Source organism: Azolla caroliniana, unplaced genomic scaffold (genome assembly GCF_043228905.1).
Source record: "Azolla caroliniana isolate FFs.n. ecotype wild unplaced genomic scaffold, voAzoCaro1.0.p SCAF_1, whole genome shotgun sequence".
NCBI lineage: Eukaryota > Viridiplantae > Streptophyta > Polypodiopsida > Salviniales > Salviniaceae > Azolla > Azolla caroliniana.
This window is the reverse complement of record NW_028230436.1, coordinates 11,845,976-11,859,696: the sequence shown is the minus strand read 5'-3', so window position 1 is coordinate 11,859,696 and position 13,721 is coordinate 11,845,976. Positions and strand designations below refer to the sequence as shown.

At 38.2% G+C, this 13,721-nt stretch overlaps 2 protein-coding genes across 3 annotated transcripts; both read right to left on the bottom strand.

Moving 5' to 3' along the window:
• Positions 1-68: 68 nt before the first annotated feature.
• On the bottom strand, positions 69-5,976 carry LOC147869002 (uncharacterized). Of its 2 annotated transcripts, XM_087335026.1 has the most exons (6): positions 5,825-5,976; positions 5,164-5,217; positions 4,623-4,676; positions 3,002-3,055; positions 2,792-2,857; positions 69-205 (listed from the first exon to the last, which is right to left on the bottom strand). In XM_087335026.1, exons 1-6 carry the CDS (start codon positions 5,882-5,884, stop codon positions 107-109), a joined length of 387 nt encoding a protein of 128 aa, XP_087191152.1. In that variant the 5' UTR covers positions 5,885-5,976; the 3' UTR covers positions 69-106. The 2 variants fall into 2 exon arrangements, with proteins under 2 accessions (XP_087191152.1, XP_087191228.1); XM_087335102.1 differs by lacking the exon at positions 3,002-3,055.
• Positions 5,977-10,369: 4,393 nt separating this feature from the next.
• LOC147869001 (uncharacterized) lies at positions 10,370-11,394 on the bottom strand. The gene is made up of 3 exons (XM_087329988.1): positions 11,224-11,394; positions 10,737-10,984; positions 10,370-10,646 (listed from the first exon to the last, which is right to left on the bottom strand). Exons 1-3 carry the CDS (start codon positions 11,392-11,394, stop codon positions 10,370-10,372), a joined length of 696 nt encoding a protein of 231 aa, XP_087186114.1.
• Between the last annotated feature and the right edge of the window lie 2,327 nt (positions 11,395-13,721).

Below are 13,721 nucleotides of genomic sequence, written 5' to 3'. Positions count from 1 at the left end.
ATAACAAATGATGATGGTCTGATGAGGAATTATTGTCATCATACAAAAATATTGATTCCTTTGGTTTATACTTCATCCTTTGGAGTTTTCCGAGTCACTATGTGATTCATCCATTCCCTTCCTCATCATCTTTATCTTTCTTCTTTGTGACTTCATCTTCCTCCTCAAGGCTACATGATTTCATTGGTGATGAAACTTTAGGAATCTGTCATTAAAATAAAGTTTGAACACCTGATTCTAATCCATGCATTTTTACTACAAATTGGACAAATCTATATATAATTCTAATTCACAACAAATAAACATGAATGCACACAAAGTTATCCACCCACACAAATAATTACTTGATAGGTGACAAACAATGATTATAAGCATCCTCCTCCCTAACCTATATAAACCTTGCATTTAGCATTTTGAAGTGGTTGTGCTAGAGACACCCTTAAGCAGTGAGTTAGTGTTTTAACCTTAGTAGTTTTTGAGTGTTAAGTTGTCGAGAATTAATATACTCTTTGGTCATTGTAACCAACTTCTCAAAAAATCAAGATCTACTCAGTAATCATTGTAATCAACTTCTCCATCAATCAAGAGTTCAATTATTTATGAGTTCATTCCAACTCTTCTTATCTCTAATTAATTATGTGTTGGTTGACTAATAAGCTCCTTATTTTTGTGTGTGTTGGAGTGTCTCCACTTTTGGATCAATTTATATGTGTTAACTCCCCAACTACACATGTCTTCCATAACATGTTCTCCCCATTGTACATTGGCCAAAGTGAATCCACACTTCTAGAGACCACATGAAAATCCACGAGTCAACGCATGGCGACCATGATATATTGCTCACCTTGTTGTGGATGAGCATAATTGACATCATCAACTATGATGACACAACTTCAACCACTAACATTTGCCACTAATATCTACTATCGCCACACGCACAATCTACGCTCATCACCCTTTCAACCATTGCCCACCTACCATGTGTTGTTGTTCATTGGTCGCTTAAACATGTCTTACATTACAACATGGCCAGAGCAGTATATCATTGGCAACTATGATATGTTGCTCATCTTGCAATGGATGAGCATAATAGATGTCACTCGATTGTCGTGTCACAACTTCAACTACCAACATTTGCTACGGACATCAGCCACCTCCACATGCACAATCTACTCTTGTCGCATTTTCAACCAGTACCCCAGGTGCTCCCACAAAATCCTACCCTGCCATCAAGGATTACCGAACGATCATGATTGACTCCTTGAGGATCCATCAAACTTTCAATCCCCCTTAATTGCTTCAATCATATAATCAACATCAGCCACCTCCACTTGCACAATCTACTCTTGACACACTTCCAACCAATACTCCTAGAGCTCCCACAAAATCCTACCTTACCATCAAAGATTATCCAACCATCATGACTGACGCCTCGAGGATCAAACAAACTTTCAATCCTCCTTATTTTGCTTCAATCATACCATTTCCAACACATCCAATGAGAACCACGGCCCCACACTGCCAAGGAACTCCCTAATACCTAATGCATCGTAGACATACATCATTGTTAACCCTATCCCCACTCTATTGAAAACTTTTGACACAATTTCCCTGTGCTTCCACCCGAGAAGAAGCTATATCTTACACTTGTCACAAGTATTGAGATGAGGATAACATTAACGAACACTTTTATTCCCTTATCACATGCCCCAATCATGGTAGCTAAGTTTAGCCTATCAATAGGTGACTAGGTTGCACATCATGAAACTAATTCCGATCAAGACACTTTTCCATGATTGATGCCATCTACAAATACTTATGTCGAATGTTCCTCTTGAAAGTTTCCCCAAGGAAACCCACAAACTGTTTTATGTGGGTTATCAGCTCTAGCGATAGATTGTTGCAAATTGTCTTCCACATCTAGCAAGCCTCCACAATTAGCTCCATGAGGACAACCATTGTAGATGAATCATGGGAATGTGTCCTCGCCTCCATTAAACAACCAACATATATCAACTTGTCATCTACTAATAAGTTGTCGTATAAACTAGATCTCATGCCCAGTACCTTCACCACTTTCTACCTCAATGTTGTCAAGGGTTTATGTTGGCCATCATAGAAAATTGTACCTAAACCTCTTATGTTGCTTTGGGATCCACCTCCACACAAATTTGGTGCTCATACAAGAACGTGACACTTTCTTCTTTAACTCTTTTGCCTTTTTTCAAATATTTCCATTTTCTTTCTTTCTCTCTAATTCTACTTCATTATTGCTTGTTTTTGGATAGGATATTTGTTGCCTTTCAACACCGGCAACGAGAGATGAACCACATCTTTTGGATGTGATGGGGATAATGGTGATCATTTCCTAAGTTGTATGTTGTGGTTTTGGGATACAACATTGAAAACGATAATGGGTTGCGATACTATCATTATTCCGTGACCATGAGAAAAGGAAAGTGCGAATACAGGAAATTGCATGTCAATATTTTTGCTCTCCTTCCACATATGATATAGTGATAAGAGCATGCTCTCCTCTTTGGCTCCAATATTATAAAATTAGTTTCACTCACATTAATATGCATTGGAATTCCCTTTTTGACAATAGAAATATCATATTGCATGAGACTTTGTCCCATTGGGTGGCAATGGAGGCCTCCTTGGCTCCACCCCTTTCAACATTTCCGTAACTTCATATTGGGCATTTTGCTATAATTCTAATGTTAACTATCATTATGTATGAACCTTTTTTTTTTTGTGATTTATATTTCAGGTTTTTTCCATATCTCACCAATTCTGATAGTCTTGCTGTAGCATCAAGTTGCTTCCTCAATGTCGCACGAAGGTCCTGAAAACCCTGTTTTTTTCATTCCATTCCATTGAAAAAGACAAAGAACTTGTCTCTTTAACATATAAAGTCTGAATTGTTTAGATTGATTCACTTAGTATGATTGAGCAAGCAATCCGAAAATCAAATTTCAGCAACAAAGAATTGGCTTACTGTTTTCAGCTCTTCCACTTCTACATTTAAGTTTTTTCTTAACTCCCCTAATTCCTGGAAGTCAATCCCGACTGAGTTTTTCAATTATTATGTCAGACTACTAAAAGAATTCATTAAAACCAAAAGAATTTCATCATTTAATGAGACCAAGAAAAAGAGAATCTAGTGAAAAAATATGAGAAAAAAATACATTTGCCGAAATAACATGTGAAACATAGAATAAATAGTGACTACTTTTATCATTACACAAGATTAATGAAATTAAAGAGATTTTCATAAAAAATACTTCCAAGTGGTGTATTAAATGTGTGGATAGCTTGTATCAAATGACACTTGTATTGTCAACCGAGTTTTATCATCAATGTTCTACATATATTCGTGGTGTTGTGTCAAAGAGGTTCTTTTAGGGTTCCATAATGAGGCATGGTGATGCATTTGTATTAGTGCTTCAAGCAATTCCAAAATAATGTGTAGTGATTGGTTGTGCCATAGGATCCAACATGTTTGTCAATCATGTTCTATCGCCAATGCCCCATATGTGACACACCTCTATAATCAAAGAAAATTCTACTTATAGGCAATACTAAAGTCCATATATTAAGCTCAACCATCATGTTCCAATTTTATAGAGAATGAAGCTCTTTAAATAAATTAAAGAATCACTATAATGTGCAATACCACCAATGGTATCTCAAAAAATATTCCAAATTGATATAGGGCATAGTACAATTCACAAGCAACTTCATTAAACATACTCATACTTGTCATTAACATATTAAAAATAATATTGTTACAATAGCATTATGAATAAGAGAAAAGAAGTACTTGGACAGAATCAAGTAAAGATATTCATTTGCGTGACCAAACAAGAGAAGCCCCAAAAGAAAAATTTCACTATTACCATAGAACCAGAATGTTGCACCAATGCCCTAAGGCTCCTTTATATCTTACATAGAGTGGAAATACCTTCTTCCTACCGAACAAATGTGGTATAATTAGGCAAGAGAATCTTTTCGCTAGACCTAGACAATATTACGCACAATATCTATATCATTATCAAATTAACCTTAAAAGAGTTCAATGGACTAGCTATAGACTTATAAGATTTTCTCCAATAGACAAGATTTTGGGCACTTTGGACCATTTGGATGGCCCGCAATAGTAAGGTCTTTGATTGAAACCAACTGCATGAAGTTAGCTTCTTTAAGTAATCCCTCAGGCAATCTTTGATTGATTGTCTACAACTTAGAGACATCACACTGCGAATTTGCACTCTTTACTTTCCATGCTTCTAAGCTCTTTAGTGTCTAATCGACATTTGTATACTTCTCTTTATTCTTTGTGGGTTTTCACCTCACTTTGAGGTTTCCCACTAGTAAGTGTTACTAAAAAAAGGCTACTGACTGATAAGTTCATGGATGACCAAGTTGCTAAACACATGCTAGATAAATCCACTATAGATCCCTTAAGGTTTTGCGCATACTCATAACAATAACTGAAGTGTACTAAGTGTTCAGACCTTGCATCACTATATCTTGAGGCATTATGAATGCTTGTAAATAACAAAATGAATAGTCAGAGTTTACATCTGAAATTTCCAGCGACCAAATAGTTATTTTACCTGCCTATATGTCTGCACTTGGTTGTCGAGCCTTTCTCGCCATTCACGCAAATCCTAAGAAGATGTAATGATGAAACTTCAAATTATAAAAATTATACCATAGTAGTGCACACAAAACCATTAAAGAGTCGATGACTATGTCATAATATACGCAACAAACCACTAATGAATTGATTAACTAATGACCATGTTAATAATGAATGAATTAATTAAGGACAAAGAATAGTGAGTATTTATCTGAATAAATGAGTAAGGGATCAAAATCATCAAAATATGTCGCATATTTAATTTAAGTTCTGTTGCTGATTAATATAGGTTCTTGATTCTGAAATTTCCATATGGTAATACAAAAACAGGTGGCATTTTGGCAAATATGAGAAAAATGTGTGTTATTCTCTCTAGTATTCCCAGATACAATGGCACTCTGAAAGAAGATACATATACATGTACATATGTCTGCATATGTATGCATTTCAAAGACAAGCAAGAACAAAGAAGGGAAAAACTAAAGGGATAAGAATGGTATATTGACAATTCATACCTTTCTCAAACTTTGTACTCGGGCAAGAAGTTCTGTTTTTGAATCAGTTAAGTCCTGCAAAAAGGTTTAGATATGATAACAAGAAACATTTGTCTAATAGAGAGGAGGGAAACTTTATATATGCGCAACTCCAAAAATACCCCCATTTTTTCTTTATTTCCCTAAATACACAAGTTTTCAAAAACAGAGAGAGAGAGAGGAAAAAGGGATGATTTGATCGACTTCGTAGCTCTAATATCACATCTGATAGCTCTGAATGACTGAGTTTTTTTATTTCCCAAATACCCCCTCCCCTGCTTTTTCATCTCCCCAATCTCCTAAAAATAATGGAAAATAATTGAAACATTCAGTAGCATTTCGGATATTTTCCCAAAAGTCAAATATTAATTGGCTAGTAGAAGAGAGACAGAGAAGCTAAGCTGATTAAATGAAAGACAGAAAAAAGCAACATTTAAATAAGAAGAAGATTGATCGGGGAACAGGAGGTTTTCATCCGAATGTAATATATATATATGTGTACACCGAAGAAAAATAAGAAGAGGATTCTGATTTTCTTATTCCGACAAAAAGCTTCAGGAGCTCTGATTCAGGGAGATAACAGAGGATATATATATATATATATCTAGAGAGAGAGAGAGAGAGAGATGAGAGTTTGACGAACCTGAGGAGAATGATCAGCGATGGAAGAAGGAAAGGGAAAATCAGAGCTCTGATCCGCCATATCCGTCTCTCTCTTTCTCTCTGCATGTGTTTTCCATTACGTACGATTATTGGAGAAATAACGGCTGCTGATAAGAGTATGTATGCCTTGGATGTCTCCTAAATCCACGAAATACCCCTCTTTCCTTTTTCAGAAATTCGTACACCTACCCCTTCCCCCCTTCTTCTTCTTCTTCTATACACACACTCTCTCTCTTAAGACTCTTCTCTTCGTACCTTGCTAGTAGTAGCTACTCTTAACACATCTCTGTTACGCCCTATATATCACTTCTCCTAAGCGACAAGTGCCACCATGTGTGTGTCTATGTTTGTGTCTACGTCTATGTTTGTGTTTGTGTCTATGTCTATGTCTTGTGTCTGTGTCTGTGTCTGTGTCTATGTCTTGTGTCTGTGTCATCTATGTTTGTGTCTTGTCTATGTCTATGTCTTGTGTCGGTGTCAATTTGAATCTATACTTCTCCTAGCCACAAGTGCCAACACATGAGTCTCTTTGTGTCCCTGTTTGTGTCCAATCTTCGAATCACTACTTTTGGCACATTCTTGTTTCCATATACAGATTATCTTACTACTTGGGTGTCGAATGCCTATGACATTGCAAATCCAAGATGCTGTGTAAGTTTATGCCACTATGGCTAGGATCCATATAGGTATATGCAATACATTCAGAGGCATGAGTAAGAGACATAAGCACTACATTTGGGTACATTGTTGCTTGACAGGTGCTTACATCCCTTCTAGACTTATGGTGTTTGAGTGTAGTGTTTGGGCGTACTAATTGTATTAAATGTCATGTAGGCATTGCCTTTACATAATTTGGAGACCATGGCATAAATGACAATATATGATATGACCAGTTGCAACTCACATCATCAACCTGAGGGAGGGCGATAACACTTAGCAGCCGCAACAAAGTTGCTCAACAAGTAGGAAATAGAAGGTAGTGTATGTCTTACAAATAGAACAAACAAACCAATAACCCACATGTTTTTTTTCCCAATAAGCCCACATCGCACATTCCCACAATTTTCCAATGTGTTCAAGAGGACAACCTTGACATTCTTCCATTTAGTGTCAAATAGCTCCCACAAGTCCATTGTAATGAATAAGGAAGCCCTACAATCCCCCAAGTGACTTCGAGAGAGGAGCTAGTGGGGGTTCAACCCCTTGATGGCATGTCAACTTGTCAACCCAAACATCTCACCTAGCATCTTGCATGAGTAGCTTGGCCCCGAATTGTCCCATGCCCCCAACTTCCCATCATCGTACCCACCATGTCGTAGCTCAAGATGACATACCCTACCACAATATTTGTGGACGCATTGTTGACACATGTGGTTGTATTCCTCTACATATAGAATGCCAACAACCTAATTAACAACATTTCATCGCCATCAACATTGACCTCTCAAAGAGAATTGACAGTAGTTGCGGGACCATTGACAATGTCATGGTGGTCAAACACCTCAAAACCACATGCCCTATGATATTTCGCTCACCCTCCAAGACAATGAGAAGACACTTCCTCTTTGTAGGCTCTTATGCCTCTTGCCTTGTTTCAAATTTATGAGTTTCAAAAACCCCACAACTAACTCTTTAGTGTTGGATATTGGGCACTCCTTTCATATAAAGTTTGGGGTTCCTATGACGGAATCACGTGTCGATGTCATTACTAAATATGCTTGCTACCAATTGGGGCTCATCACCTGAACAACTTGTCCTTTTTCACTTTGACTAGCAATGGCCACTCCATCCAACCATCGAGCCTAATCAAGTATCTCACCATGCACATTGGTGTATATCCATTCTGAAATTTCAATGGTGTAGTAGTTGCATGCAATCCATAGAATTAGAAGAAATCAACTCAAGCTTGGTGGAGGAGGGGGCGGTGGTTCAAATTGTGAAGGGTTTTCCTTCAAGATTTAGAGGATAACTACTTGACCATGTTTGCATGGTCATAGAAAAGACATGCAATATCACCATTCCCATTCGGTTCAAAAGATTGACATGACACATGTTCAACATTGCAAGCATTGGTTGAACCCCAACTATGTCATTGGCATAAAGGATGAGATCAATAACTCCTCTGGTTCAACTTCATTCGGATTTCGATATTAGCAAGCCAATGTAATTTTGGATATCTTCACATCCACCTAGTTAATGGCTTTGAATATAAGGTTGCTACCATTCTCGACTCCAAGATCATCCGCAACAAACTATGTTATTTGGTTGATTGGTTAGGTTATGCACCTAATGATCGAACATGGGAGCCTGCCGAGCATCTTGCTAATGCCTCCGAAATGGTTGCTGCATTTCACAACAAATATCCTCATAAACCAAGTCTGAACTCTTGTCTTCCAACTTGTGGAACTCGTCGTAAAAAAGGGGGGGATAATGTTATGAACACATACATTTTGGCTTATCAAGAGTCGAACCCACAAACTTCTTGGTCTATGTGTTGAACCTTTAACCATTGTAGTAACATGTATGATGTGTAATTATAATAATTATACTTTTAGTTATTACAAGATATTTGTTGAATATTTCATGATTGTAATTATTATCATAAATATCTAAAATATTCTAGAATACTTCATAAGGATCTATAAATAGGTGTCCATACATTCATCACAACTCATTAGGTTCAACACCAGTCTTTAGCCCTTACTCCACTCTTTGTAACCTTGTTTTCTCATAATACAATCTCATTTCCATTTCTTCTCTCTCTCTCTCTCTCTCTCTCTCTCTCTCTCTAATTAGCTTACCTTATTGGTAAGTTGTTACACTACAAACCACCCATGACCACCTGGTCTCCATTGGGCCACCTTACCAACTGAGCTACATTCATCTGGGCTCTCTCTCTCTCTCTCTCTCTCTCTCTCTTTTCCAAAAAGATTTCCTTCATTAGTATTAAGAAAAAAACGCAGGAAGGCTTCAAAATGTACAATTAGAGAGTGTTATATACAAAAAGGATGATCAGGGCAAGGGCTAGGGGTGATGATATTTCCAGATTGCTCCTTGAGAGGAGACCGTGAATAGAGGCAACTTCCTCCATAATTGCAATAATTTTTTCCTTTTCTTAAGAACAACCTTCGAAGAGCCCGACATATTATCATATTGCCCACGCACTACCGCCAATAAGCTCTCCCATAATTTTGACAATATATTTGAGAGAAGGGGAATTATGGAATCATATCGTCTTTTACAACTATACTTCCATAAGGTCTATAATGTAACCGTAGATACTGTTTTCCATACATGGGCTGCACACATTTGCTTTCGAGGAGACAGATATTAGATGCTTGTTGATGACTGTCTTAGCCTCTAGAGCATCATTTGCCTCATACAATAAGAGACTGGAATGGAGAACCCCCTATACCGTTGATCCCCAAGAGAAGAGGCAACCTGCATTAATTTTCAGGAATAAAGAAAGAACTTTAGTCCATACCTGATGGGCTAGTGAACAAGACTAGAGAGCATGCTTGGTAGTTTCCTGCAAGTCGCCGCAATAACTACATTGTCTAAGAACAGTTGCCACATTTCCTTTCAATGTGTGAACTAATGGTAGTGCTGCATGTTGTAAAAGCCATTTGAAGAGAATGTATTTTGTTGGTCCCCTAAAAGACCAAATCCATTTCCAATAAGCCTTCAAATGATTTCTTGAAACACCCCACTTACTCCAGTGCTTTTGAGCCGCAACAGTTGGAATATTCTTAGACATGAGTAAGATTTTACCAAATTTTACAATATACTGAAAGAACGGAACTTTATGCATTGGATTCATCATGGGACTAGTCTAGGACCATCCCTGGGGTTCCCACATCAGCCTATTAAATTGATGTCGTGCATATAACCGAAGCATATCCCACAAATGAGCTATTGACGGTTGTGGATCCAATAGCCATTTCTTACCAATTTTGGCAATCACCCTAACTAGAACAACGAGTAGGTTTTGTAGTAAATTATCTGAGGGTGTATAAGGCTGCAATTTATTATCCTATTGAATATGGAAATAAAAAATACACTCGTGAGTCGTTTGTAGAAATTCCTTTAACAAAGAGCATCATGCCATTCGTAAGGCAACCAAACCACATATGCTCTTGCATTAGCTAAAGTCACGATGAGGCATGTGAGGAGGCCGCTGAAATATCCATTGTCATTGTCTTCACCCCATATATCGAGTGTAACTGCTTAAGCTGATCCACTTCTGGCATCTGCTGAAAATGAATCTAGGATCCTACTGACGTCGATGGCCCATTGTCAAGTTTTCCCCATGCAAGACGAGGTCTAAGGCCCAATACATTTCTAATAGAATCTCGGACGAGAGAATTAGCCAAAAACAGTTGATTCATCCAACCATCCCATGTGTTAGGCATCTACTTGTGTAAAAAACTCTTGATTACATCCCATGCTCTGACGATTCCTAGGACAAATCTATTGGATGTTAAATTCTGTCTTGGTGTCTATACATCTGTCAAGAACATCCATTTCAAAGAAGGCAACCAGTTTCATCCCATCTTGGAGATAATTGCATCAGCTGATTAAGCAGCATACCCTTCCATGCTTGTGTCCTTGGCAATAGTCCTCTTACTACAAACTTTGTCAAGAGAGCTCGAGATTGTATCAAGGGATCTATTAAAGCCAACCCTCCCTGGCTTTTTGGCCTAATCAAAACATCCCATGCCACCTTGGCCACTGCACGAGACCCATTTTCTCTACCCCAGAGGAAGTTACATATTAGGCTTTGAACTTTCATGATTTCCAACCTAGAGAACATCCCAACATATGCGATAAACCACATTGAGTCCAACATCACCGAATTTACAATGACAACCCGACCTACAAAGGATAACTACTGTGAGTCCCAATATACCAACTTACGCTTGATTGATAATAGCAATGGTGATAAGATCACTTTAGATGGTAAATCTATACCAACAAGACAACCTAAGTAACAAACGGGCTCCCCATGATTAAGCCAACAGAATGCAGAGCCTGGATACCACTCTGGACACGGTTCATCACTGGCCCAAAGCCCTACAGATTTATTCCAATTGAGAGAGGCTCCAATAGCATCTAAAAATATCTGCAAAGCATTATGTACCTAATCAAGATTAATAACATCTCCATGAATATAAAGAGCAATGGCATTCGCAAACTCAACATCAAGAACTGTCGTGTTTGCAATAGGTAAGGCTATTGCTTGGATGGCCGCCGTCAGGATCTAAGAAAAGATGATAGAGCTTCCCCAAATAAAATGAAAAGAAACTGTGCTAACGGACAACCTTGTTGGACAGTTCTAGAAATTGGAAATAATGTACCATTGCCCCCAGAAAATAGAACCAAGCTAGAAGCATGTTTATATAATGCAGACACACCTTTTATCCATGCACTTGGAAACCCTAATCTTAATAGAACTGCCTCTAGAAAGTCCCAATCTACTTTATCATATGCTTTCTCAAAATCTAATAATAGTATAGCAAGGGATTGTTTGTGATGTTGAGCCAATGCCATCATCTCCCAAAAAAGGAAGATATTGTCAAAGATGCTTTTGTCTTGAAGGAATCCTGATTGTGTATCATGTATAATCGAGGGAAGGAACGATCGCATTCTATTGGCTATAGTCTTTGCTACTATTTTATAGATGTCGTTAAGCAAAGTTATTGCACGCCATATTTCAGATTTCATCACGTTGAGCATCTAATTTCGGAATCATATATATGATTCCTTCCGTCCATTCATCGTGCATATTCCCTGTTGAGAAAATTAAATTAAATGCTCTAGTAAGAATAGGCCCCAACAAGTCTCAGTAATGCAAATAGAATACTAGTCTTATGGCATCCTTTCCAGGACACATATTTACCCAGGGATTTAGCCGTTGTCCAGACTTCAGTGTCTGTAAATGGTTGAAGCAACTGGGAAGCCATTACATGAGTGACCTTCTGTTGTACTGTTTCTAGTACAAGTTTTCTCTTATTAAGATCTTCCTCTGAGATGGATTTAGCAAATAACAACTTATGGTAATATGTCATAGCTATGTCCCGCATCTCATAATCATCCGTTGTATAAGAACCATCAAGTCGTTTTAGGGTTTTAATGGACAATGTTTTATACTTCTGTTTAAATTGACTGAAGAACTCTCTGTTAACCCTATCCTACTTTTGTGACCAAGAAGTTGAATTACTCTGGTAGAAATACAAGCCTCTCGCATGTTGCTTTTCTTTTAAATTGCTTTTTACTTGTTGTAAATCCGAGAGCAACAAAGGTGAGTTTGGGTATTTTTCCAATAACTTTTGTGTTGCAGCCAATGCTCGACACAAATTAGCAATCTGTGTGCACTACATTGATTAATTGAAGAGCCAACTATATTTATGAAGAAACTCTTGATATCAAGGATGACATAAGTGATATCTCTGAGCAGAAAGGCATCAGAGAAGCTATATTTAGACCAGATTTGAGCTATAGAAACTCTATGAGTTTCATCGCCAAGCAATGAGATCGGGATATGGAATTGCTTAAGATAGGATCTTCTGGTGAATATAATGTTTAACTTCAATGGATAATGATCAGAAGTTACCGTCCCAACAATAATCCTGAAAGATACATAAGCTTCCCAAAAAAAGCTACTAGCATAGAACCTATCCAATCGTGCCAAATTAGCTGCAATCACACTACTATTTGACCGGGAGAAATGAAGAGAGCCTTGAAAGGAATACGGTTTCCTAAGCTATGCTTGGCCACAACCGAGACGTCGGATCAAGCACAGAAAACAGGGATGTGGTGAGATGTATCTACACACGAAATAGTAAAGAAGAGAGTGCACTGGATGTTAACGTGGAAAACCCAAGTCTGGGAAAAAAAAAACCACGGCAGCCCTCAGACTGCAAAATATCACTATATCAAGATTACAACAATGGGGTATAGAGGCAACGACCTCTTGTTCCCTCTCTTCGCCACCAGGCGGTTACAACAAAGGCGGCGACCTCTTCCTCTCTCTCTCTCTCTTCTCTGTACACAATTACGCTCTGAATTATTGCCACAACGATAATAATACAACCAGCTCTACATCATCTTCTATTAAGTTTGCCCTAGGTCATATTTATACTAATATGACTTTCGGGCTATTTACAAATATAGCCCCAGTGGGCTTTCTGGAACATATTTACATATATGTCCCTTCCATCGATGAGAGGTTCTCATCGGGCTTGCCACATCCGGTTCTCACTGGGTGTTCCGTTGCCGTGTACTTGTCATCCGGTCCTCACCGGGTCTTCCGTTGTCGGGTACTCCACATTCTGATTCGGCCTCGGCCGAGTTGCTCATCAACACTGTTCTTCTCACTTCCCATCCGGGAGGGACCTGTTTCCTAACAAGCCTTGCATTCGAGAAATGGAGTATTTCATAGGTCCAATAAACCAAAAGAGAAACAAAAGGAATCCCAAGCTCTAACTTCTCGGCTTGTAATTGTACTGATTGAGCCTCCCCTTCTATCTGATGCTTCTTCAATCATGTTAAAGTCACCACCCACAAGGTTGCCAAGAATCCGCTAATCCGGCGTATTCAGAAAGAGAAATCCAAAAGGAAGCTCTTTATGAGGTTGAGTTAGAAGCATATAGATTTATAATACCAGTCTTTTGAGGTCCTCTTTGAGTATAAGAAATTGCACCCTTTTATTCAAAATAGTACCTGTCGAGACTATGATGGATTTCCATTGTTCTTTAATAGCCATACATAAACCAACTTGTCTACCATTTGGACCTATCGTTGGGACCCAGAAATGTATCCATCTCCTTGGCAGGATGGAACCATAATTGTGTAGCCTATCAGTGGACAAGTGATGC

Excerpts from the sequence above, each read along its gene's own strand:
- LOC147869001 (XM_087329988.1), bottom strand. The coding sequence starts at position 11,394 with ATGGCATTGGCTCAACATCACAAACAATCCCTTGCTATACTATTATTA. Across the intron at positions 10,985-11,223 it reads ATAAACATGCTTCTAGCTTG|GTACATAATGCTTTGCAGAT; the intron begins GTTCTATTTTCT and ends AATCTTGATTAG. Across the intron at positions 10,647-10,736 it reads TTGGTATATTGGGACTCACA|GTTGGAAATCATGAAAGTTC; the intron begins GTAGTTATCCTT and ends GATGTTCTCTAG.
- LOC147869002 (XM_087335026.1), bottom strand. The coding sequence starts at position 5,884 with ATGGCGGATCAGAGCTCTGATTTTCCCTTTCCTTCTTCCATCGCTGAT. Across the intron at positions 5,218-5,824 it reads TCGCTGATCATTCTCCTCAG|GACTTAACTGATTCAAAAAC; the intron begins GTTCGTCAAACT and ends ACCTTTTTGCAG. Across the intron at positions 4,677-5,163 it reads GAGTACAAAGTTTGAGAAAG|GATTTGCGTGAATGGCGAGA; the intron begins GTATGAATTGTC and ends ACATCTTCTTAG.